This window comes from Eleutherodactylus coqui, chromosome 11, assembly GCF_035609145.1.
Source record: "Eleutherodactylus coqui strain aEleCoq1 chromosome 11, aEleCoq1.hap1, whole genome shotgun sequence".
Lineage (NCBI taxonomy): Eukaryota > Metazoa > Chordata > Amphibia > Anura > Eleutherodactylidae > Eleutherodactylus > Eleutherodactylus coqui.
This window is the reverse complement of record NC_089847.1, coordinates 68447092-68474637: the sequence shown is the minus strand read 5'-3', so window position 1 is coordinate 68474637 and position 27546 is coordinate 68447092. Positions and strand designations below refer to the sequence as shown.

At 47.0% G+C, this 27546-nt stretch overlaps 1 protein-coding gene across 2 annotated transcripts in view; it reads left to right on the top strand.

Annotated features, from left to right (window-relative positions):
• PC (pyruvate carboxylase) overlaps positions 1-27546 on the top strand; it is a 916513-nt gene that overhangs the window by 11852 nt on the left and 877115 nt on the right. For both annotated transcript variants that reach the window (XM_066582494.1, XM_066582495.1), the window contains exon 2: positions 9945-10129. In XM_066582494.1, the coding sequence (XP_066438591.1) occupies positions 9945-10129 (185 nt within the window). The remainder of the gene's footprint in view (positions 1-9944; positions 10130-27546) is intronic.

Genomic DNA, 27546 nt, shown 5'->3' with positions numbered 1-27546 from the left:
TGATCAACTGATCAACACTGCTACATAAAATTCAGTGAAGAATACCACAGCTTCATAAAAACCATAAGTGAACGGTATATTTTTTACATGTGACATCATGCCAAAATTTGCCCTAGACGGGGTTCTAGAAAAGTCGTAAAGCTACAATTGCAGCAAAACCCACAAAATGTATTTATATCCTCACCGACCAAGTTCACGCAGTGCAAAAAGCATAACCTCCATATGAGAAAAAGGGGCATGATTTTGTCAAGCCATAAAGTGCACTAGGTTCATTAACCCCTTGAGTGGCGGGTTTCTTACCACCCTGTCGTGCCCACCAGGGTAGGTTGTTTTTTTTTTTTTAATGGTCTAATCATTTAATTTCAACTAATTTTGCAGCCGTGTTCCAAGAGCCATAACCTTTTCATTTTTCCATTGACACAGCCATACGAGGGCTTGTTTTTTGCGGGACAAGTTGTACTTTTTGATGGCATCATTTTTGGGTATATATAATGTATTGCATAACTTTTGTAAAAAAAAATTTGTAGGGAGATTTGGGGAAAAAAAGAAATTCTGCCTTTTGTTTTTAGATTTCATTTTTACGGCGTTCAGCGTGGAGAATAAATAATGTGATAACATTCTCTGAGTCAGTACGATTCCGGCGATACCAAGTTTATACAGTTTTTTATGTTTTGCTATTTTTGTACATTTAAAACATTTTTTTTTTTTTTTTAAAGGTTTGCTTTTGTGTCGCCACATTCCAAGAGTCGTATTAATTTTTTTTCCATTGCCAGAGCCCTTGAAGGCCTTGTTTTTTGCGGGATGAACTCTAGTCTTCATTTTATTAAATTTTTTGGAACATGTAAAATTTTGATACCATTTTTTTTCTAGTGGCAAGATTAACAAAATCTGTAATTCTGGCATGTTTTTTTATTTTTCACTGCATTATCTGAGCAGTATAGATAATGTATTAGAGTAATTCTACAGGCCAGTACGATTATGCCAATACCAAATTTAAATGGTTTTTTTCTTTTTCGCAACTTTTTCACAGTAAACAAAAAAAAAAAGTAATAAAAGTTTAAATTACCCTCCATATTTGGTATCGCCGTGTCCATAAAAGTCAGATCTATCAAAGTAGTACATTATTTACCCCACACAGTGAACGTAGTCCGAAAAAAAAAAAAAGCCACAAATGTACTTTTTCAGTCACCCTGTGTCCCAGAAAAAAATGCAATAAAAAACGATCAAAAAGTGATATGTAGTCCGAATTAGTACTAATGTAAACGACAGGACATCTTGTAAAAAATGAGCCCTTGCTCAAGTACGTCGATGGAAAAATAAAAAAGTTATTGCACGCAGAAGATGCAGCAGAAAAAAATTAAAAAAGTTAAATGTCTTTGAAAAAAAAAACAAGTACCGTATATACCGGCGTATAAGACGACTTTTGAACCCCGAAAAATCTGCTCTGCAGTCGGGGGTCGTCTTATGCGCCGGTAATACAAAAAAAAAAAAAGTGTAAAAAAAAAAAATTTATTACTCACCTCCCACGGCGTTCTGTCGCGCTCCGGCAGGATGTCGCTCGCTCCGGGAGGCTGTCGCTCGCTCCTCGTCGCCGCCGCAGCATAGCTTTCTGAATGCGGGGCTTGAAATCCCCGCTTCCAGAAAGCTAATACACACGCCGGCAGCCATGACATCATTGAATGGCTGTGATTGGCTGAAGGCGCACGTGGCTTCAGCCAATCACACTATTCAATGACATCATTGAATGGCTGTGATTGGCTGAAGGCGCACGTGTTAGCAATCACACCCATTCAATGATGTCATTGAATAGTGTGATTGGCTGAAGCCACGTGCGCTTTAGCCAATCACAGCCATTCAATGATGTCATGGCTGCCGGCGTGTGTATTAGCTTTCTGGAAGCGGGGATTTCAAGCCCCGCATTCAGAAAGCTATGCTGCGGCGGCGACGAGGAGCGAGCGACAGCCTCCCGGAGCGAGCGACATCCTGCCGGAGCGCGACAGGACGCCGTGGGAGGTGAGTAATGAATTATTTTTTTTTTCACCACTGTATACCGGCGTATAAGGTGACAGTTGGGGGGTCGTCTTATACGCCCCGTCGCCTTATACGCCGGTATATACGGTACTGCAGCAAAAAAAACTATTAGAGAAGAGCCAACCTACTCGTTTCGAGCACCGCGATTTTCGAGTACTTCCGTACTCGGGTGAAAAGATTCGGGGGCGGGGGGAGGCGTGGCGGAGGGGGGGGGGGTAACAGGGGGGAGCCCTCTCTCTCTCCCTCTTCCTCCCACTTCCCGCTGCAACCCCCCACTCACCCATGGCGCCCTCCGAATCTTTTCGCCCGAGTACGGAAGTACTCGAAAATCGCGGCGCTCGGGCGAAAAAGGGGCGTGGCCGAGTACGCGCGCTTATCTCTAAAAACTATACAAGTTTGATATCCTAGTAATCGTACTGACCCATAGAATAAAGTTACCAGGTCATTTTTGTTGAAGTTTGTGTGCCGTAGAAACAAAACGCACTGAAAGATGGCAGAATGTCTTTTTTTTTTTTTTTTTTTTTATTTACTCCACTTAGAATTTTGTAAAAGTTTTTCAGCACATTATATGGTACTTTAAATAGCACCATTGAAAAATACAACTCGTCCCGTAAAAAATAAGCCCTCATGCAGGGACGTCGATAAATAAATAATGGAGTTATGATTTTTTAAACGGGGGGAGGAAAAAAAGAAAAAGGGGGGAAAAAGAAAAAAATGTGGCCACGTAATTAAGGGGTTAAATAATGTACTAACTTCCTCCTCTGGGTTATTGCAAAGCAGGGATAACACGTGTAGTTTTGTTTTTAATTTTTTACAAAGTAAAGGGAGACGAGTGGTTTTTATTTTTTTTACTTTTTTTTTTTTTTTTGTCTCTTTAGGGGACTTTCACAGAGACCCATCAGGACCCCCTGATCACATTTTGGGGGTCCGATGGTGACAGCCCTTTACATGCTGCAGTTGCATAGACCGCAGCATTTAAAGGGTTAACATAGCAGAGATTGGAGGTTTTCTCCATTCTCTGGTGTGTAGAGCTGGTGCCTGGCTATCCTCTGACAGAGGGAGGCCCCTCCCTCTGTCAGCCCTTTAGATGCTGTGGTCGTATAGATCACAGCATGTAAAGGGTTAACACGGCAGAGATCGGAGGTTTTCTCCATTCTGTGCTGTGTAGAGCTGGTGCCTGGCTATCCTCTGCCTGGCTATCCTCTGACCAGCTTTCCCTGCCACCGAGACAATCACTTCTGACAAGTCGATGTTCTCAATGGCAACCTGTAAACAAAGCAGTGCAGGACTTTGAAAATAGAAGTGGGAGATTGCCGACACATGGGCAATATCTTCCTGCTTCTGTTTGTCACAGTCCTGCGCTGCTCTGTGTGCGTCTGTACAGGCAAAGCACACTGCCACAGCTCATGGCAGTGTGCTCTACAGCTCCCATAGTGAAACATAGCCTGGAAATTTTCCAGGCTATATCACTGTGGGCAGTGGAGCTCGTCTCGGAACATTTCCGAGCGTGCCACTCAAGGGGTTAATGATGTGCACCAGGTTGTTGGCGGAAGTTACTGCACCTTAGTCCACCCTCTTGTTTAGTTTACTTTAGAAGTGTAAAGAGTGTAATACACTAAGGGCTCTTTCACATTGGCGATTGCGATATTGGCGTGTGAAAATCACAATTTAGTTTACTCCAATTTTTGAGTGGCAGTCTGCTTTTTCTTGCATAAACATATATGTGTGTGTATATATACTTTTTTTTTTTTAGCACGAAAGTCGATAGGACTTTCTAATGTTAAAAACGCATTGCACGAAAATCGCAAGGTCCTGCTTTGCAATGCGATAAAAAGGAGGCTTCATAGGGAAACATAAGAGATTAAAAAAACGCTAATGCAGCAAGATACGTTTTACATCGCAAGAGTGAAAACATTGCAAATGTGAAGGAAACCATTAAAAATCATTGGTTTCATAATTCTGCGTTTTCACTCAGTCTCGCATTGCACAAAAATTGCATAATTGTATCGCCAGCGAGAAGACCCCTTAAGATATGCCAAATCTGGCAAGAGGCTCTTCAATCTAAAGGTACCGTCACATGGGATGACTATCAGCAGAAAACCAGCTCAAAAGGGTGAATTCAAGCAGTAGTTGTTCAACATGAGGACTGATAAAGGGCCTTTTACACGCAATGCTTATCGCTCAAAATTCATTCAAACTGCCGAAAGTAAGCGATAACGTGTAAGCGCAGGCAGTTGTGTACATTTAATTTAATGATGATAAACTGAGCAAGTTCCTTCATTTAAATGCATTTCACTTGGTCTTACAAAAGACTCAGCAATGAATTTGGTTACCTTGCATACATAGGCAGTTCATTGATTTTGCAAGGCAAACTGCGAACAATGGAATCCAACTGGACTGATAATCCCTTGCACAAACACAAACTCCACACTGCTACTGAGTTTACATAAGCTAATGAGGGAAATGGTGATTGTGTGTGTGTGTGTAAATTTTATGCAAAAACATTGTTAAATCTGTCAGTCTTTCTGCTGTTCAAGCGATTATCTTTGTGTGCAAAAGGCCCATAGTCCTAAAATCATAGAATGGTAGAGTTGGAAGGGACCTCGAGGGTCATCTGGTCCAACCCCCTGCTCAGTTCGGTTTTCACTAAATCATCCCAGACAGATATTTGTCCAGCATTTGTTTGAATGCTTCCATTTAGAGAGAATGTGCCACCTCCCCTGGTAACCTGTTCCACTCATTGATCACCCTCATTGTCAGAAAGTTTTTTTCTAATATCTAATTTGTGTCTCCTCCCTTTCAGTTTCATCCCATGCTTCTAGTCTTTCCTTGTGCAAATGAGAATAGGGCTGATCCCTCTGCAGTGTGACAACCCTTCAGATATTTGTAGACAGCTATTAAAGGGGTTGTCCCGCGGCGAAATCAAAAATGTTTTTTTCTACATACCCCCACATTGTGTCCCGTTAAAAACAATCCCTTTGTTATTTAAAAAAAAAAAAATCGCTTATCTGCATCCCCGTTCGGGCAGTTTCGTCTTTTCTTCTTTTAAAAATGGCTGCTGGTCCTTTCCCAAGGTGCACCGCGGTTTTCTCCCATGGTGCACCGCGGGTCTTCTCCCATGGTGCACCGTGGATTATCTTCTCCTGTCTTGCGTTCCACTGCCGATTATAGCCACCTAATTGGCTGATCGGCACCACGTGACGGAGGCGGAGCTACGATGACGCGGAGAAGAGGGAGGAGCCAGGACGCAGCTCGTGAGCCCGGAGGTAGACAGAAGAGGAATCCTTCGGTGCGCAAGCGCGATTGTTCGTGCGACTAAAGAAGCAGCTTTAGTCGGCGCAATGGAGATGGGGACGCCAGCAACGGAGTGGGTAAGTGTATAACTTCTGTATGGCTCATATTTAATGCACGATATATATTACAAAGTGCATTAATATGGCCATACAGAAGTGTATAACCCCACATGCTTTCACGGGACAACCCCTTTAACCCCTTGAGTGGCACGCCCGGAAATTTTCCGGGACGAGCTCCACTGCTCATAGTGACATAGCCCGGGCTATGTATCACTATGGGAGCTGCAGAGCACAATGCCACAAGCTGTGACATTGTGCTCTGCCTGCACAGACCCACACAGAGCAGTGCAAGGGCTTTGAAAAACCAGCAGAAGATATTGCCGATATGTCGGCAACCTCCTGCTTTGTTTACAGGTTGCCATAGAGACCATCGGCTTGTCAGAAGCAAGCCGATGGTCTCTGTGGCAGGGAGAGCTGGTTGTTAGCTGTCAGAGGACAGCTAGGTACTAGCTCTTACAGCAGAGATCAGAGAAAACCTCCGATCTCTGCTGTGTTAACCCTTTACATGCTGCAGTCTATGTGACTGCAGCATGTAAAGGGCTGTCACTGCAGCATGTAAAGGGCTGTCACCATCGGACCCCTGGAATGTGATCAGGGGTCCTGATGAGTCCCTGTGGAAGTCCCCTAAAGGGACAAAAAAAAAAATAATAAAAACACTTGTCTCCCTTTACTTTGTAAAAAATCAAAAATACAATCACACATGTGGTATCCATGCGTCATAATGACCCAGAGAAGGAAGTTAATACATTATTTAACCCCTTAATGACATGGCCCCTTTTTTTCTTTTTTCCCCATTTCTTTTTTTTCTCCCCCCTGTGTAAAAAAAATCACAACTTGTCCCGCAAAAAACAAGCCCTTATATGGCCATGTCAATGGAAAAATGAAAAAGTTATGGCTCTTGAGACGCAACTGCAAAATTAGTTGAAATTCAATGATTAGACCATTTTAAAAAACCTGCCCTGGTGGGCACGACAGGGTGGTAGGAAACCCGCCACTCAAGGGGTTAAGTCTCCTCTCAGTCATTTTAGTTTACCAAAAATATAGCCATTGGTTGATCAAAAGTCGTTGATCAAAAGTCATTCGTTCGTATTTGAATGCCTTGCAAACAAATTTGCGTGGAGATCCCCCTGTATGAGCAATATCCTGACAAACAATCAATGAACATTCATCGCTCTGGGTGAGGCCACACTCTCACGGGCGGGTCGCATACGGAATTCGCATGCGGAATCCGGCCCTGGCAGCATCAGCGTCTGCGTGTACCTTCTTCCATTCCCTTCTTTCTGTACTGCGGATTGTCTGCACGGCTCGCTGTCAGCCATGCACAGTACAGATCAAAAGAAAACCCTGCTTTTCCCGCAGAATCCGCAGCTCATCCACAATGTCAGAAGCGGACAGGCCGCGAGTCAGACGGCTTCCACTGACTTCAATGGAAGCTGTCAATGCGGAATCCACAGGATAATGCGATTTTTCATCGCAAGCAGAAACCACAATTGGTTTTCGCTCGTGTGCATGAAGAATCATTTTTGCATTGCATGCTATGGGCAGTATTTACTGTGGAATCCACTCCGGATTCCGCAATTCAAATCCGCCCATGTGTATTTACCCTAAAAAAATGACTGTCATTCGTACGCCTCCACAACTCTTCTGAGCGACTACCAGAACAATATTTGCTTTGTGTAAAAGTCCCGTTAAAAGGGATTTACCAAGATTATAAACTATTCCCTATCCACAGAATAGGGGATAACTTGCTGATTGGTGTCGGTCTCACTGATGAGACCCCTGCCGATCTCGAGAATGAGGGTGCCGTTTCCCACATCATCCTCACTGCAGGGTTACTGCACCCTCACAGGAGACTAATTGGAAATTGCCGAATGGTGAGTTCTCGGATACTTACTTCGGCACTATTGAAATAAATGAAACGGTAATGCATGGTCATTCAGTGCTCCATTCATTCTGACGTCACTGCTGGAGGAAAAACCACCTCTGCAGTGTTAGGTAGAGGACATAGAATAATTTGTAACCCCTCTAACTCCTCTAAATTTAGGCTAACTTCATCTGTTAGCCGTGTAGTTGTTCCTGACCCTCAGAGACACTAAGGGCGAGCACCCTTCTTTGTTTTTTGGTTTTACGCTGCTTTTTTTTTTTTTCTTCTGTTGTGTGATATGCATGCCAGTATCAGTTTTGAGAGTATCAAGCCATCGCGTCCTTTCGCAGCCAGGTCGTCTTTTGCCACTGATCTGTCCAAGCATTATAGGTTTTTCTAGCGACTCTGTTCACATTACATGGCCAAAATATGTGAGTCTGAATCTGGTCATTTTGCCCTCCAGAGATATATTGGGTCTTATATGGTTCAGGACTTCTCTGTTTGTTACTCTTGCTGTCCAGGGCATACGCAGCAGCTTTCGCCAGCACCACAGCTCAAACGCATCAATCCTCCTTCTGTCACCTTTTTTCGCAGTCCAGCTTTCACATCCATACATGGCTATAGGGGAAACGGTGTTTTGCACTATACTGCGTTTAGTTGCTATACCGATATCTCTAATTTTCCAGACTTTGTGCATGTTTAGCATTGTGTATCACCCCAATGCTATTCTATGTTTTATCTCTGGCATAGATTCTCCAGCCTGGACAATTTTTGAACCAATGAAGATGAAGTATTACGCACATTCTTTTGCCTTAAATTATTTTTTTCATTTGAATTTCGCCATTTTTTGCAGTTGTCCTAATTTAAGTCGTCTTTAATTTCAGGTAGAGGCCCATTATCTTTCACTTTCAGTTTTAATTTAGCATCTCAGCTGCTTCAGACCTGCTTGTGTTTCTGCAAGCAGAGTTGTGTCATACGCATAATGGGGATTGTTGATGTTTCTGCCACCTATTTTCACCCCAATTCCCATTTTCTGCATGATCACCTCCGCATATAGGTTAAACAAGAAGGGTGAGAGGATGAAACCCTGCTGGACACCTTTGCCGATTCCAAAACAATATGTTCCCGTACTGTGTCTTCTAGACTGGTATAAAGTGATTAGCAGCGTCTAACTGGTCTGGAGGAGCCGAAACACTTAATGGTTGGTAGGGGATCAAATACTTATTTCTCTGTGCAAAATGCAAGTAAATATATATAATTTAGGCAATGTGATTTTTGGATTTTTTTGGCTTTTCTATCTCTCACTGTTAAAATTAACCTACCCTAAAAATTATAGACTAGCAATGATAATGTCGCTGATTGTTCTAAAACTTTCTACTGCCTTTGAAGTCTGCTTGCTTGTAGTAAAGGTTACTCCAAGTCATCGGACTGAAAATATCCATTACCTGTTGAGAGCAATTCGCTAATTCCAAGAATATCAATGTTAAGTCTTGTAATTTTACGTTTCACAATGTCCAACCTCCCTAGACTCATGCCATGCACATTCCATGTTGCTAGTAAGTGAGTTTTGGTACAGCGCAGTCCTTTCATCATGAGATGCATCAGCAGCTGGGCTTCCTGAGGGATTTCCTCCAGTTGCTGATGAGGAAAACCCTGACTACTTGTACTCAGACCTTGCTTTTAAAGAATCCTTTGGCCTGGGGGGGGGGGGGGGGGGGCTCCCATTGAATACCATATTTGAATCATTTGAAAGCTCTTTCATAGGGTTTCCTAAGCAAAGTTTTTGCAGGGTAGGTCGCCAGGTCTTTCCCTTAAGGTCCATTTAGACAACACGTAAAATTCGCTCAAAAGCCATCTTTTAATCGATAATCGTTGGGTGTAAATGTGCCCATCTTTTTCAATTTTCTGCTGAAAGAGAAGTTTCAGTTCTGCTTGAAAAGCGTTATTTGGCAGAACAGCTGATAAGCAGGATCGCATGCTGTGTTCTGCCCAGGGAGTGCTGATTACAGCTGATGACATTGTATCAGCTGTTCTCAGTTGTCAGCCCTACTGACAGAACATAAGGAATGTAATCAAAGAACAGCAGGTGGTCTGTTCCCTGACTACAGCTCCCAATGGCTCACACCCTACTAATTCGTACTAATAGGCATTAGTACCAAGTAGTAGTTTATGCAAAATGGTTGCTCAAAAGCCATCTTTTGAGCGATCTTTTTTGCAGTGTAAATACACCTTAACCCCGTCCCGCTATACCTGTGTTTAGTATCGGCGAATAGGTGTGACTCCTGCACGGTTGGGTTAACTTCACCTAAGCCAATATTAATAAATCTATCCCACTATGTTTTTTTTTGTTTTGTTCCATTTGATCTGCTAAATGAAGGAGCCATGGCTGTCCTTGTCTAAACATGCACAGTGCACTCTCATTGGCACCCCACTAATTGGATATGGCTAACGAGTTGCTTTAACAACATTATTTTGAAACCACTGAATGCTGTATCCATGGTCGTGGTCCAAAAAGAATGAACTCTGCTTGAGCATGGTACAATTACAAAAAACCCTCCAACTTCCACATAAACTGCAGTGGAAAATACTTGCCATATACTGTACATCTGGTCTGTTCAGTAAAACGGTACACAATCCTGTGTGGACTCCACCGTACTCAAGTGCTGCAGTTTTGACTTTTACACTTGTCTTTGCAGGTGAAATTGCCACCAGAGTATTTCGGGCATGTACAGAACTGGGCATAAGGACAGTGGCGGTATATTCTGAGCAGGACACTGGGCAGATACACAGACAGAAGGCTGATGAGGCCTATCTTATAGGGAAGGGGTTGCCCCCGGTCCAGGCTTACCTACACATTCCTGACATCATAAAGGTGGCTAAGGTAAGTGGCCTCATGATGTAGATCTACTTTTGTAATGAGTAATAAGTGTGATAATTCTTGTTTATTTTTTTGCATATGCGCTTACATTCGTTTTTTGTAAAACTTCAGAAAGTTCTCTGCAGCACTAGTAATGGCTTATTGTCAGACTTTGGCCGGCTGCACACGACCAGGTCAGATTTGGGAGCCCGCAGCAGAATCCTACCCTGTGCCTGACTGGCGTCCATGCGAACCTGACATTGTATCTTCTCTTCTGTACTCCGGTTGGTCTGCACTGCCCGCCGTCGGACATGCGCACTACAGATTTTAATATATATATATTTCCCCCAGTCGTCTCCACGACAGCACCAACTGAGAGATTGCCTCCTCCTGGTAGGACAGGAACATACTGAGAGGTTAAAAGCTCCCCCCCTTCCCCACTTTCCTCAGTGTCTTCCTGTCCTGCCAGGAGGCAGGATCGCTGAGAGGAGCTGGTGGAGAAGCCAGCGAAAGTATACAGGCGGATCGGAAGGCAGTGGCTCACCCTGTCATCCCTTCGCAGCCAGACGACTCCCGGGACGCCACATGGGGTGGTAACCCCCGGGCCAGGTTCCTCCCGCGGCGGCCCATGGGGGGTTCAAAGCGGGAGCCTCAGTCCCCCTCGTCCTCCGGCAGAAATTACAGCGCGGCGCTCCAGGAAGCCCTTTGACGGCAGGGGGCGGGGCGCCGCATCTCACGTCCAGCGCGATGACGTCATCGCGTCTGCATTAGGAGCGGAGGGGGCGGGGCTTAGCGCAGGAGTGCGAAATTCAAATAGGAACCTGAGAGAAGCCAGAACACCAGCACTACAGGTCGCAGGGTGTCTGCAGCACTGGTATAAAGATGAGTGCTCCAGCCCCAGAGACAGCTGAAACCTCAGCCTCAGCGGCCGTAAGTAGCCAGTGCGGCAAAAATACAATGCAAATATCCAGTATGTTGTATATGGAAAAATTGCATGTTTACCCGCAAAAATGCTTTGTTTGTCAGGGGGATAAAAAAGACATCCCCCCCCAGAACAAAACTGCGAAAATGCGTGGAATGCGGGACGAGACTGCCAGCCACGTACCAGAGGCCTCTATACAAGGCATGCGTGGCTAGGCTAGTCAGAGAGGAATCGGGGGGATTCCTGGATGACGTTAGGAAGCTGGTGAAGGAGGAGGTGCGATCAGCTCTAACGTCACTGCCGGCACCGCCAGCAAAACGCCAGAAAAAGGCGTATGTTCCCGAGGAGCCTTCTGATTCCGAGAATTCCATCGGATCAGAGCAAGAGGAACAGGCGGCCGAGGAGTCCTCAGAGGAGGAGGACTACAGGAAATATTTGTTCCATCAAGACGAGTTGACGGAATTAATTAAATCAGTCAGGGCTACATTAAAAATGGAACAGCCCAGAGAGCCACGGACTCTACAGGATGAAATATTCAGTGGACTTGGGGAGAGGCGTAAACATACCTTCCCGGTCCACAAAAACATCTCTAAAATAATTCAGAGAGAGTGGAGTAGACCAGACGCAGGTTCCTTCTCCGCTCGAGGCGTAAAAAGGAGATACCCCTTGGAAGAGGAAGCTTGCGCAAGCTGGGACGAAATACCTAAAGTAGACGTCCCGGTGGCCAAGGTAGCCAAGAGGACGACTCTTCCCTTTGAGGATGCCGCACAGCTAAAAGACCCCATGGATCACAAGGCAGAGGGACTCCTAAAGAAATCATGGGAGGCAGCGGCAAACATCCTTAGGCCAGGGATCGCAGCCACTTGCGTGGCGCGGACCCTGGGGGTATGGTTAGAGCAGTTGGAACTACACCTGACCAACAAAACACCAAGAGATCAGATCCTTAACTCCCTTCCCATCTTGCGCATGGCAACTAACTTCCTAGCGGACGCCGCGGCCGAGACCGTCAAGCTCTCAGCAAAGGCCACAGCCCGCTCTAACTCAGCCAGAAGGGTGTTATGGCTGAGATCATGGTCAGGCGACCTGGCCTCGAAAAACAAATTGTGTGCCCTCCCATTCTACGGCCAATTTCTATTCGGACCGGACCTAGACAAAATTCTAGAAAAGGCGGCCGACAGGAAAAAAGGGTTCCCTGAGGAAAAGCCACAGAGAGCGAAGACCTTTTCCCGGGCCCCAATGCAGCAGCCCGAGGCCTACCGAGGCAAGGGCAAGACAGGCCACTGGAGTTACCCCAAGGGGGGCAGAGGAAGGAATATCCTCTTCAACCCCCACCAGGGGGAGCCGAAGCAGAGACCCTGACGCCATCCCCGTAGGGGCAAGGCTGGGGAGCTTTGCGGATCAATGGGCCGCAATCTGCGGGGGCCCATGGATCCCAAAAATCCTACAGCACGGATACCGGATAGAGCTAGTGTCCATCCCCAGAAGGAAATTTATTACCACGCGAGCCCCAAAAAAACAGCTACATTTACTAAGGCAAAGCGTGCGCGACTTGCAACGGTTAAACGCAATATCTCCCGTACCGCGAAACGAGGAAACCCAGGGCTATTATTCCAGGTTCTTTCTAGTAAAAAAACCCGGAGGGAAACACCGGACGATAATAAATCTGAAAGGCCTGAACACCTGCGTCCGATACAGGAGATTCAAAATGGAAACCATCTCCTCGACAATAAAGTTGATCCCCAGAGGAGCCTACATGGCGTCCATCAACCTAAAGGACGCTTATTTTCACATCCCGATCCACAAAGATTCTCAGAAATACCTGCGGTTCGCAGTGGACATGGGCAGAAGAATAGAGCACCACCAATTCAGATGCTTGCCCTTCGGGATATCCTCAGCCCCCAGAATCTTTACCAAGATTATGGCGGAGGTAGCCGCCCACTTGAGAGAAAAATCGATTCTAGTAGTACCCTACCTGGACGATGTTCTATTAATAGCAGAGTCCAAAAAACTCCTAACAAAACACCTGGAGACAGTACTAGAACTTCTCCAATCGTTGGGATGGATTATAAACTGGGAAAAATCCAGCCTAGATCCCGACAAGCAGAAGACGTTTCTGGGAATAACTCTCGACTCAGAATCGCAATGCTCCTACCTACCCGAGGAGAGAATACAAAAAATCCGCAGAATAGTCAAAACTTTCCTACGAAGACGATTCTGCACAATTCGGGAGGCAATGTCTCTCCTAGGGAGCTTGACATCATGCATCCCAGGAGTAGCATGGGCCCAGGCCCACACCAGAGCCCTGCAGGCCGTAGTCCTATCCTCATGGGACAAAAGGCAGTCCTCGTTAGGGGCAAGGATGTACATCCCAAACAGGGCAAAAACATCCCTGCGTTGGTGGACATCCCCAGAGAACCTGCGGAGAGGGGTTCACTGGCTACAAAACCCAGCCATCCACATCACAACAGACGCAAGCGCTTGTGGATGGGGAGCGCATGTGGGGAACCAATTCTTTCAGGGTCCCTGGCCTCAGAGGATAAAAGAACAGTCCTCAAATTTCAGAGAAGTACAGGCAGTTTGGCAGGTTCTACAGCAGTTGGGCAACTCGCTACAGAACCAACACATAAAAATACTGTCAGACAATGTCACCGCGGTCGCTCACATACGACACCAAGGGGGCACAAGATCTCCCCCACTGCAAAGCATCGCACAGAAAATCTTTCACTGGGCGGAGGGCCGGATCCTCTCGATCACGGCAACCCACTTGAAGGGTACACTAAACGAAAAAGCAGACTTTTTCAGCAGGAAGCAAATAGACCCAGGAGAGTGGTCCCTCTCCCCAGAGGCATTCAGAATCCTAACCAACCGGTGGGGGACCCCACAGTTGGACCTCTTCGCAACCAGGGAGAACACAAAAGTAGGCAACTTTTTCTCCCTCCGGCCAGGAGATCGCCCGATAGCGGTAGACGCCCTAGGCCAGGACTGGGGTCAAGGACTGGCTTACGCCTTTCCTCCCATACCACTAATTCCCAGGGTCTTACAGCACTTCAGAACCCAGGGATGCACGCTAATCCTGGTGACCCCCTTCTGGCCGAAAAGAAGCTGGTTCGGTCTTCTGACAACACTGAGCGTCCAGGACCCAGTCACCTTCCCTACCTGGACAGATCTTCTATCGCAGGGGCCACTGAACCACCCCGGCCTAGACAAACTCCATTTAACGGCATGGCTCTTGAAGAATCCTCGCTAAGAAAGAAAGGATTCTCAGAGAAAGTAGTAGAAACCCTAATGTCCAGTAGGAAAAAGACGACCCACCTGATCTACCAGAAGGTCTGGAGAAGGTTTTCCTCATGGAGACAGGGAAGGGATCGCAGGAATTCTATCCCCGACACTCCGCTAATCTTAGAATTCCTGCAGGAGGGCTTAGAGATGGGCCTCTCCCCGAGCACCCTAAAAGTCCAAGTTTCAGCCCTTAGCGCCATCTGCGACACAAAATTCGCAGACGACAGATGGGTCCACAGGTTCCTAACAGCAGCAGCTAGACTACGCCCTAGGCCCATAAACCTGTTCCCAGACTGGAACCTTAATTGGGTTCTAGGGGCCATGACAGCGGTACCATTCGAACCGATCGAGGCGCTACCTATAAGAATGCTTACAATCAAGACCATCTTCCTAGTAGCCATCACCTCTGCAAGACGGGTTAGCGAACTACAGGCCTTGTCCATCCGCCACCCGTTCATGAAAATCGCAGACACCAAACTAATATTTAAAACAGACCCGGCCTTTATGCCAAAAGTAGTGTCAGATTTTCATAGGTCCCAGGATATAATAATCCCCTCATTCTTCAGTAGCCCAAAAAACGAGGAGGAAAGAACCCTAAGCTGCCTGGACGTTAGGAGAGCAGTCCTAACCTACATAGATACAACGAGCCACTGGAGGCGAGACGACAACTTGTTCGTCCAGTTCAGTGGCCCAAATGAGGGTAGCAAAGCAGCAAAAAGGTCCATAGCCAGGTGGATCCGTCTGGCCATCATAGAATCCTATAAGGCCCTCGGGAAGGAGATCCCGTTAGCTCTTAAAGCCCATTCCACAAGGGCAGTAGCGTCCTCATGGGCCGAACACAGTTCAGCCTCGGTCGAGCAAATTTGCAAGGCCGCAGTCTGGAAAAAACCCCACACGTTCACTAAACACTATAGGGTAAAAGTGCAGCAGGACGAGGACATGGCATTTGGCCGTAAAGTCCTCTCGGCAGCGATCCCACCCTAATAAACTTTAGTTGGTACGTCTCAGTTGGTGCTGTCGTGGAGACGACTGGGGGAAAAAGTGGATTATACCCACCTGATAATCAGGTTTCCAGTAGTCTCCACGACAGCACCCGTACCTTTCCCCCCCCTATAAAAGTAAAATAATAAATTTAAAAAAAAAAAAAAAAAAAAAACCCCGGTTAGGGGAAGAAATTTAAGTTTAGCTCCTACCCCGGCAATTCGTTAGAATCCACTGAGGAAAGTGGGGAAGGGGGGGAGCTTTTAACCTCTCAGTATGTTCCTGTCCTACCAGGAGGAGGCAATCTCTCAGTTGGTGCTGTCGTGGAGACTACTGGAAACCTGATTATCAGGTGGGTATAATCCACTTTTTTTTAACCCATGCTTTTCCCACGACCTGCCCTGACAATGACACGGAATCTGCGACCTTTTCGTAATGTCAATTGCGGAAGGGCCGCAGGTCGGACGGCTACAATTGACTTCAATAGAAGCTGTCCGCGCAAAAAAAGAGCATGCTGTGATTTCCTATGCATGCTACGAAAGGTATTTGCTGCAGAATCTGGAGGCAGACTCCTTCTTCGGATTCCGCAATGCAAATCCAGTTGTGTGAAGTCGGCTTTTCTTTGCTGTACAATGATCCTGGCACTTATCTATGTCTTCTATTCTATTTTATATAGTCAGTACTCTCCTACATGGACAGTTTACATTATCACTGAAAACCATTTAGAACTATGTAAGGGCCCTTTTACACTGCGGAACACACTTTTTGTTGACTGAGATGTTAGAACTTTTTGGGGGTCATAGATTCTGAAAATGACATTAGTTTTTCTTCATTAGTTCTGCTTATCAAGATATGACAAATGCCCATATAAATATACACGTATTGTGTATATATAATGACTGCCAATCAAAAGCTGCAAGTACAAAGTATCTTCATTGAAACATGTCGATGAAAATCAATTTTTGTGATCCGCTGTGCTGATATTCCTGGACATTCACGCTGGATGTTTCAACAGTAGTTTGCTGTCATATGTGTATCCCATCACCCACAGTACTGTTCTTCCACGGTCCTTATTTCCTGGTGCACTTGTTCACTATGTTCATAACTTAAATCGCCAAGACAATCTGGAAGTGAGTATACTTTTCTTAAGTTCACCGTAGTTTACAAATTAAGGGGAGGTCTCAGACGAACAGATTTTAATTGCGGAATATGCTTGTCTTCGTGGACTTTCTGGGGCAAAATGCAGGCATTGAAAGGCATGTAGTTTTGATTCTTCCTTCACACTCGTGGACATGAATTGCATATTGCGGAAGAAAAATCGCAGCATGCTCTATTTTGCCTTGGACTCCGTGCGGACTGCGTCCATTGATGTAAATGGATGCATCTAACCTGCAACCCATACGCAATTAATATTGCGTTAGGTTGCAGATACATGTTTCATCGCTAAGCATCAGCGCTGGAAATGGAAACAAACACCCTACCTTCTCCTGTACTGCGCATGACCAACTGCAAGCCTAGGCGGCTATACTCATTACAGGTTATTGCTGTATGCAGTGTCACCAGATGGGCTCACAGCTGGAATCCGCTGCAGGCCTTCTGCATGTGGAATTTGATCCGGTTGTGTGAGCCCGGCCTTGATAATTTCCAAGAAAATATTTTACAACCATTCAAAACCATGACCACACATGTGCCTCAAAGTTGTCCACCGAGTCTTGGAAATGCAGTTTTTTTTATCAGTTCTTGGATTTGTGGTCCATCGAATTTACCTGCCTTTTCGTGTCTCCATGCTCATTGCAGAAAACTTTCTACGTATTTAGCCAAAACACGTTCAATTTCTCTTCAATGGCTTTACAAATTGTTTCACAAACCCAAGTTTGATGTGCAGTGGTGGCAATATGTACCAAATGTACTAGTAGTAAGCAAATACTGGCAGAAAAATAAAGCAAATATAACAAAAATAGATAATGACATCAGAAATATCTCAAAAACTAGGGTTTTAGTGGATGGTAGGTATCCATTTACCAAAATGCGTGGTATTTTTTAGAAGCTGCAGCACAATGCATGCTGTCCTTCATCTGCTGATTGAGCGTGCATGCTGTTGTCAAGATGCTTGCATGTCGTGCATTTGGAAGCCCAGCGGGTGGCAACATTGAGATATATTGATAATATGGAAAAGAGTTTTCTGCTCACTGAGCATGTACTCGCTGGGTAAGATGTGGAGGTGAAGGGAAGTTCAGGAGAGCAGGAGGAGCAGGCAGCTATGTGGGTGACAGGAGGATGGGTAGAGGAAAGAGAACCAAGGGGGCTACTCCTGAACTGGCACACCCCTACAAATTTTTGTAAAGTTGGCAGATGAGTGGGTTGGCATTACAGGGTTAGGACTGCTGCAGCATGAAATGGCCTGTGACTGCCAGGAAGTTGACTACTCCAGTAAGAAAGGGAAGGGGAGTGCAGGGCAGGTTACACAGGTCCTAGTGGTCGGGGACTCCATTATAAGGGGGACAAACAAGGCAACCTGCCACAAAGACAGGGATGGACAGATATTTATTCAGACTTTGTTTGAACACTTCCATTGAAGGAGAACACCCCCCCACCCTATTACTCTGTTCCACTCATTGATCACCCTCACTGTCAGAATTTTTTTCTCTAATATCTAATTTGTGTCTCCTCTCTTTCAGTTTCATCCCATTGCTTCTAGTCTTTCCTTGTGCAAATGAGCATTATGCTGATCCCTCTGCACTGTAACAGCCCTTCAGATATTTGTAGACTGCTATTAACCCCTTAGTGAATAAAGTTTGCTGCACAGCAGCACTCACCACCACCAATCGGGGGGGGGGGGGGGGGGGGGACTTGAAAGGAGATGTAGCTTTAAAGCTCGTCTGCACGCCTAAACCGGGACCGGGTCTAAATTCCCAAGGAAAAACCGCGTCATACAGTAAAGAGACGTCAGGCAGCAGGTTGGTGCAATTTGAATTTATCCAAGTGAATACATCGACAGAAGTGCCTCCTCCACACACAGACAGATGCGACGTTTCGACTCTAAGACCGAGTCTTTGTCAAGCTAATCAGGAATTACCACAGCTTCAAGATTTATACTGACCACAACCAATCAAACGTAAACACAGATTAGACATAACATGGAACAGATGTAACACTTAGCCCAGCGCTGGATTCTCTATGTGAGCTGCACCTTCTCTGTTGCATAAAGATGGCAACCTCCATTGTATTCCATGTGTTTAACCCGGAAGTGCTTATCCACAGAAAGCGTGGTACGTTTGCGTAGGGTCAGCTACCTATTACTCTCTCATGGTTGTCACTGCTATAATTCCCATTTAGCAGACTGGTGCGCATGCGCACCGGCCGTCCCGTTCTCGCGCTGCACACACACATCAGCTGGGGCTGCTCACACTCCCCGCTCCGCCCAGCGCTCGAGCAGAGACCGTTGCCCTGGAAACCAGGGACGCATTCTACGTGTTGTACATTGTGCAAATGCACTCCCCCCACAGGAGGTAGATCTAGTGTCCCTTTCCCCCGGGTTAAAAAAAGGAGAATGTTTGAAACCTGTATCACTAGTAACCAATATCCGGGAAATCTATATTACATAGATTTAATAACGCTGAGAAAAGATTATTGAAAGAAAATAATACTCCCAAGCATCCATTTGCAAATATGAATTGCATATTTCGACAATACGGTTATTATCTAAAGTATTTCGTGGCCAGTATAGGAGGGATTAACAGTATAACTAATTATTATTCGCATTTATTATAACATCATACTGTAGTGGCCACAAATGTCTAAACATCGTCGGCTAATCATATATACACTGTTAAAAAGGCCCATGTGTCAAATGCGCAATTCTCAACCATTGGTATATAAAAAATGCATTACAGCATCTAAGTCCCACAAAGCGAACTTTGTATAGCAGATTAATTGCACCAACAAAGGAACCCATAGTTATTCTAGCTTTAAAAAAAATTAATCTCGAGAGGATCAAATATTTGAAATGCACACTCATATATTTATGGGAGACTAACCATTACCCCCATAATTTAGGTGATCCTATTGCTATGTACCAAGCTTATAAGGTGGAAATGAGAAGAAAGCACAAAGCCGGTAACACACATACACAACGTTCGGTGCCAAAAAACTCGATAATTTTTATTTTAATTTTTGCATTATTAGAAGTAGGCAGCTGCCAATAAATATAACATTGCAAGAAATAAGGGGAAGCAAGGATTCAGCCTCACAGGAGAAGAAAAAATTCCAGCGACCGAGGATGGTCCCACCCAATAAATGGATCTGTAATACACAAAAACGTGGTTAAAATAATTAGGCTAAAAAAGACAAAAAGCAAGCAAGTTAGTTACTGAAAGGCAAATGTGTTATACTCAAGATTTAAACCTAAAGGGGTCAGGGTACCTAAATTTAAAGATCCAACTGGCCTCTTTCCTTTTGAGCATCTTAACCTGATCACCCCCTCGGATATTTTCGGGGACATGATCTATGACACGAAATTTGAGCTGACTAATATTATGTCTAGCGGATATAAAATGTTTTGGGATAGGCAATTCGATATTCTCATTCCTGATTGTGCTCTTGTGTTTCGTGATGCGTGAGCGGATCTCTTGGATCGTCTCGCCTACATATAGAAGACCGCAAGGACATGATATGAGACAGACAACGTAAGATGATTTACAAGTATATCGGTGTTTAATTTGATACGTCTTACCGGTTCTTGGATGATGGAATGTGTTGCCACGACTCATATTGCTGCAACAGGTGCAGCTCAAGCAGGGAAAATTCCCAGTGTTGGTTGGAAACAAGACCAATTGTTTCACAGGGTTTGTATCAGCCAAATAGGAACGTACTAGTTTGTCTTTTAAATTATGCCCCCGACGATAAGCCATTATCGGCAATGAAGAGAATTCTGGAACATTGCCATTCCCTTTGGAGAGCAATGGCCAGTGTGTCCTAATAATTCTCATGATTTGGTCACTGACTGGACTGTAGGTGGAGACAAATGGAATACGTGTACTTTCAGTAGCTCAAGGTTTAGAAGTAAGCAATTAATCCCGTGGAAGATGACGAACTTTTTCTAGTAGAGGGACCATCATGTGAGCTGGGTATCCCCTCATTGTGAATTTGGAACACATTTGTTCTAACCTCTCGTCAATTTTCTCATTACTGACGATCCGTCTCACACGGAGGAGCTGGCTCCAAGGCAAGGAATCGATTGTCCTTCTCGGATGAAAACTGTCAAACACTAGTAGGTTATTTCTATCAGTGACCTTCGAAAAAAGATCGGTCTCCAACACATTACGCTTTTTGATGACTAAAACATCTCAAAATTGCAATTCTGTAGTAGACGATGATAGAGTGAACCTGAGTTCTGGGAGTATCATATTGATTTCATTGAAAAATGAGGTCCGTTCTAACTCTGTGCCTTCCCAGATTAGGAACACGTCGTCGATATACCTCCACCATCCGCGCACGTGGTGCCAGGATGGGGAGGTATATATTCTCGTTGTTTCAATAAAATTCATGAAAATCACGGCATATGTCGGGGCCACATTCGACCCCATCGCGGTCCCACGACATTGCCGGTAGAATACGTTCTCAAAAATAAAATAATTGTTAGTCAGGATAAAGTCTAGCAGGGTAAGAATAAATTGGATGGTTTCTAGAGATGAGCGAGCACCAAAATGCTCGGGTGCTCGTTACTCGGGACGAAAATTTCGCGATGCTCGAAGGTTCGTTTCGAATAACGAACCCCATTGAAGTAAATGGGCGACCCGAGCATTTTTGTATATCGCCGATGCTCGCTAAGGTTTCCATTTGTGAAAATCTGGGCAATTCAAGAAAGTGATGGGAACAACACAGCAACGGATAGGGCAGGCGAGGGGCTACATGTTGGGCTGCATCTCAAGTTCCCAGGTCCCACTATTAAGCCGCAAGAGTGGCCCCCCCCTCCCAACAATTTTTACTTCTGAAAAGCCCTCATTAGCAATGCATACCTTAGCTAAGCACCACACTACCTCCAACAAAGCACAACCACTGCCTGCATGACACTCCGCTGCCACTTCTCCTGGGTTACATGCTGCCCAACCCCCCCCCCCACCCCGCACGACCCAGTGTCCACAGCACACACCAAATTGTCCCTGCGCAGCCTTCAGCTGCCCTCATGCCACGCCACACATGTCTATTTATAAGTGCGTCTGCCATGAGGAGGAACCACAGGCACACACTGCAGAGGGTTGGCACGGCTAGGCAGCGACCCTCTTTAAAAGGGGCAGGACGATAGCCCACAATGCTGTACAGAAGCAATAAGAAATATAATCCTGTGCCACCGCCATCAGGGGCTGCACACGTGGGCATAGCAATGGGGAACCTATGCGCCACACACTATTCATTCTGTCAAGGTGTCTGCATGCCCCAGTCAGACCGCGGTTTTTTATAAATAGTCACAGGCAGGTACAACTCCGCAATGGGAATTCCGTGTGCACCCACAGCATGGGTGGCTCCCTGGAAACCACCGGCTGTACATAAATGTATCCCATTGCAGTGCCCTGGACAGCAGAGCTAACGTCAGATTAAATGCAGGTGGGCTTCGGCCCACACTGCATGCCCCAACCTGACCGGGGTTTTTAATTCATAGACAAAGGCAGGTACAACTCCCTATTGTGAAGTCCCTGTGGACCGACAGCATGGGTGGGTGCCAGGAAGCCACCGGCGGCACATAATAATATCCCATTGCATTGCCCATCACAGCTGAGGTAATGTCATGTTTAATGCAGGTGGGCTTCGGCCCACACTGCATGCCCCGGTCAGACTGGGGTTCTTTAGAAGCGGACACATGCAGTTACAACTCCGTGTGGACCGACAGCATGGGTGGGTGCCAGGAAGCCACCGGCGGTACATAAATATATCCCATTGCAGTGCCCAGCACAGCTGAGGTAATGTCATGTTTAATGCAGGTGGGCTTCGGCCCACACTGCATGCCCCAGTCAGACTGGGGTTCTTTAGAAGTGGACACATGCAGTTACAACTCCGTGTGGACCGACAGCATGGGTGGCTCCCTGGAACCCCCCGGCGGTACATAAATATATCCCATTGCAGTGCCCAGCACAGCTGATGTAACGTCAGCTTTAATGCAGGTGGGCAAAAAATTAATTGGATTACACTGTAGGCGAGGGCCCCAAAAAATTGGTGTACCAACAGTACTAATGTACCTCAGAAAAATTGCCCACGCCCAACCAAGAGGGCAGGTGAAACCCATTAATCGCTTTGGTTAATGTGGCTTAATTTGTAACTAGGCCTGGAGGCAGCCCAGTTAAAAAAAAAATTGGTTCAAATGCAAGTTTCAACTGTTTAATGAGCATTGAAACGTATAAAAATTGTTTACAAAAATTATATGACTGAGCCTTGGGGGCCTAAGAAAAATTGCCCGTTCGGTGTGATTACGTCAGGTTTCAGGAGGAGGAGCAGGAAGAGGAGGATGAATATTATACACAGATTGATGAAGCAAAAATGTCCCCGTTTTTGATGGTGATAGAGAACGATGCTTCCATCCGCGGGTGCAGCCTACGTATTGCTTAGGTATCGCTGCTGTCCGCTGCTGGAGAAGAGAAGTCTGGGGAAATCCAGGCTTTGTTCATCTTGATGAGTGTAAGCCTATCGGCACTGTCGGTTGACAGGCGGGTACGCTTATCTGTGATGATTCCCCCAGCCGCACTAAACACCCTCTCCGACAAGACGCTAGCCGCAGGACAAGCAAGCACCTCCAGGGCATACAGCGCGAGTTCAGGCCACGTGTCCAGCTTCGACACCCAGTAGTTGTAGGGGGCAGAGGCGTCACGGAGGACGGTCGTGCGATCGGCTACGTACTCCCTCACCATCCTTTTACAGTGCTCCCGCTGACTCAGCCTTGACTGGGGAGCGGTGACACAGTCTTGCTGGGGAGCCATAAGCTGGCAAAGGCCTTGGAGAATGTTCCCCTGCTGTGCTGTGCATGCTGCCTGATCTCCGCGCCTCCCCTGCTACCTGGCCCTCGTAACTGCGCCTTCGGCCACTAGCGCTGTCGGATGGGAATGTTACCATCAGTTTGTCCGCCAGGGTCCTGTGGTATAGCATCACTCTTGAACCCCTTTCCTCTTCGGGTATGAGAGTGGAAAGGTTCTCCTTATACTGTGGGTCGAGCAGTGTGTACACCCAGTAATCCATAGTGGCCAGAATGAGTGTAACGCGAGGGTCTCGAGAAAGGCATCCTAACATGAAGTCAGCCATGTGTGCCAGGGTACCTGTACGCAACACATGACTGTCCTCACTAGGAAGATCACTTTCAGGATCCTAGTCCTCCTCCTCCTCAGGCCATACACGCTGAAAGGATGACAGGCAAGCAGCATGGGTACCCTCAGCAGTGGGCCAAGCTGTCTCTTCCCCCTCCTCATGCTCCTCCCCCTCCTCCTCAACGCGCTGAGATATAGACATGAGGGTGCTCTGACTATCCAGCGACATACTGTCTTCCCCCGACTCCGTTTCCGAGTGCAAAGCGTCTGCCTTTATGCTCTGCAGCGAACTTCTCAAGAGGCATAGCAGAGGAATGGTGACGCTAATGATTGCAGCATCCCCGCTCACCATCTGGGTAGACTCCTCAAAGTTTCCAAGGACCTGGCAGATGGCTGCAAACCAGGCCCACTCTTTTGTAAAGAATTGAGGAGGCTGACTCCAACTACGCCGCCCATGTTGGAGTTGGTATTCCACTATAGCTCTACGCTGCTAGTAGAGTTCCACCGTGTGGGCACGTCGCACAGCAGTCGGTGCACTGGCAGATGAAACCGATGTTGCAGGGTCCGCAGGGTGGCAGCGTCCGTCTTGGACTTGCGGAAATGTGCGCTGACCCAGCGCACCTTTCCGAGCAGGTATGACAAGTGTGGGTAGCTTTTCAGAAAGCGCTGAACCACCAAATTAAAGACATGGGCCAGGCATGGCACATGCGTGAGGCTGCCGAGCTGCAGAGCCGCCACCAGGTTACGGCCGTTGTCACACACGACTATGCCCGGTTGGAGGCTCAGCGGCGAAAGCCAGCGGTCGGTCTGCTCTGTCAGACCCTGCAGCAGTTCGTGGGCCGTGTGCCTCTTCTCTCCTAAGCTGAGTAGTTTCAGCACGGCCTGCTGACGCTTGCCCACCGCTGTGCTGCCACGCCGCACGACACCGAATGCTGGTGACTTGCTGCTGCTGCTGCTGACACATCTTGATTGCGAGACAGAGGTTGCGTTTGAGGAGGAGGGTGGTTTAGTGGAGGAAGCATACACTGCCGCAGATACCAGCACCGAGCTGCGGCCCGCAATTCTGGGGGTGGGTAGGACGTGAGCGGTCCCAGGCTCTGACTCGGTCCCAGCCTCCACTAAATTCACCCAATGTGCCGTCAGGGAGATATAGTGGCCCTGCCCGCCTGTGCTTGTCCACGTGTCCGTTGTTAAAGGGGTTGTCCCGCGGCAGCAAGTGGGTCTATACACTTCTGTATGGCCATATTAATGCACTTTGTAATGTACATTGTGCATTAATTATGAGCCATACAGAAGTTATAAGAAGTTTTTCACTTACCTGCTCCGTTGCTAGCGTCCTCGTTTCCATGGAGCCGACTAATTTTCGCCGTCTAATGGCCAAATTAGCCGCGCTTGCGCAGTCCGGGTCTTCTTCTTCTTTTCTGATTGGGGCTCCGTGTAGCTCCGTGTAGCTCCGCCCCGTCACGTGCCGATTCCAGCCAATCAGGAGGCTGGAATCGGCAATGGACCGCACAGAAGCCCTGCGGTCCACCGAGTGAGAAGATCCCCGCGGCCATCTTCATCAGGTAAGTAAGAAGTCACCGGAGCGCGGGGATTCAGGTAAGCACTCTCCGGTGTTCTTTTTTAACCCCTGCATCGGGGTTGTCTCGCGCCTAACGGGGGGGGCGGGTTGAAAAAAAAAAACGTTTCGGCGCGGGACAACCCCTTTAAGTGGACCTTGGCAGTAACCGCGTTGGTGAGGGCGCGTACAATGTTGCGGGAGACGTGGTCGTGCAGGGCTGGGACGGCACATCGGGAAAAGTAGTGGCACACTGGGAACCGAGTAGCGCGGGGCCGCCGCCGCCATCATGCTTTTGAAAGCCTCCGTTTTCACAAGCCTATATGGCAGCATCTCCAGGCTGATCAATTTGGCTATGTGCACGTTTAACGCTTGAGCGTGCGGGTGCGTGTCGGCGTGCTTGCGCTCAAATAGTTGCGCTGAGAGACATTGCTGGATGGGGCCGAGGACAGCGGAGGTGAGGGTGTGGGTGCAGGCCTGGAGACGGTAGTGCCTGTGTCCTCAGAGGGGGGTTGGATCTCATTGGCAGGTTGGGGCACAGGGGGAGAGGCAGTGGTGCAAACCGGAGGCGGTGAACGGCCTTCGTCCCACCTTGTGGGGTGCTTGGCCATCATATGCCTGCGCATGCTGGTGGTGGTGGCTCCCCAGCTGATCTTGGCGCGACAAAAATTGCACACCACTGTTCGTCGGTTGTCAGGCGTCTCTGTGAAAAACTGCCACACCGTAGAGCACCTTGGCCTCTGCAGGGTGGCAGGGCGCGAGGGGGCGCTTTGGGAAACAGTTGGTGGATTATTCGGTCTGGCCCTGCCTCTACCCCTGGCCACCGCACTGGCTCGGCCTGTGCCCACACCCTGACTTGGGCCTCCGCGTCCTCACCCGCGTCCACATCCTCTAGGCCTACCCCTACCCCTCAACATGCTGTATTACCAGTAGTGCAGAAACAGAACGCTGTAATTAAATGTGCCGCTTATTGGCCTGTGGTTGGAGGCTGACTTCGCTTACGGAACGCACAGCAGAGCCAGGAAACAATTTTGCGCAAGCCTGCTGTAACACTTAGCTGGCTGCGTATGAATTAGGACAACCACCCCCAGCAGAGACCCAGTACACTGAGGACGGTCACAGGCAGCCCAAATAGATTTTTTTCCCCAAATGTTTTTGGAAAGCCCACTGCCTATATACACTGTATATGTCTTCTGTCCCTGCCTCACCACTACTGGCCCTGGACTATGTAAAATTACTGCAGGACGCAATGCTCTGGACGCAATGCTCTGCACGGCCTATATACAAAAAAAAAAAAAATGTGCAACACTGCAAAAAGCAGCCTCCACAGTACTGCACACGGTCAGATGTGTCCCTAAGAAGGACCGTTGGGGTTCTTGAAGCCTACAATAACTCCTAACACTCTCCCTATAGCAGCTCCAGCATCAGCAGCACTTTCCCTGAGCTATGTCTGAATGCATCTGTGGCGAGCCGTGGGAGGGACAGATTTATATACTCGGGTGACACCTGATCTCGCCAGCCACTCACTGCAGGGGGGTGGTATAGGGCTTGAACATCGCAGGAGGAAGTTGTAATGCCTTCCCAGTCTTTCTATTGGCCAGAAAAGCGCGCTAACGTCTCAGAGATGAAAGTGAAAGTAACTCGAACATCGCGTGGTGCTCGTTTCGAATAACGAGCATCTCGAACACGCTAATACTCGAACGAGCATCAAGCTCGGACGAGTACGTTCGCTCATCTCTAATGGTTTCATTATTCCATTCGGACCTTAATAGAGACTCATGTACAGCTTCTATCCCCTTTTCATGCGTAATTATAGTATACAGTGAAACAACGTCTAGTGAAACTAGCATCGATTTATCACTAACAGTGACCTCTTTAATTTTATTTAGGAAGTCTCTAGTATCACGTATTTATGACAGGCCACTTGTCGCAAAAGGTCTTAAGATTTTGTCCAAAAAGCGGGATATTGTGCTGAACAGCGACTCTTTACCAGAGATGATAGGTCTCCCCGGCGGATCCACAAGATCCTTGTGGATCTTGGGTAGGACGTAGCTAGTAGGGGTGATGGGATGTGCCATAAGTAAGAAATCAGCAAGCTGTTGGTCAATGATGGCATAATTTAACGCCTCATTGATCAAAATACGTAATTGGGTCTGATATCGTAGAGTTGGATCTTGCCGTAATTTCTCATATGTCAGAGAGTCATGGAGTTGTCGGCGAATTTCGTTAATATATTTTAGCTTATCCATTACTACTACAGCCCCACCCTTGTCTGCCGGCTTGATGATCACCAATTGGTTTCTACTCAAATTCCTAACCGCTGCCCACTCATTCTTGGTCATGTTAGAACGACATGGTTTACACATATTCAATAATCTCAAACGACGCACGTCTTGTTTGACAAATTTTCCAA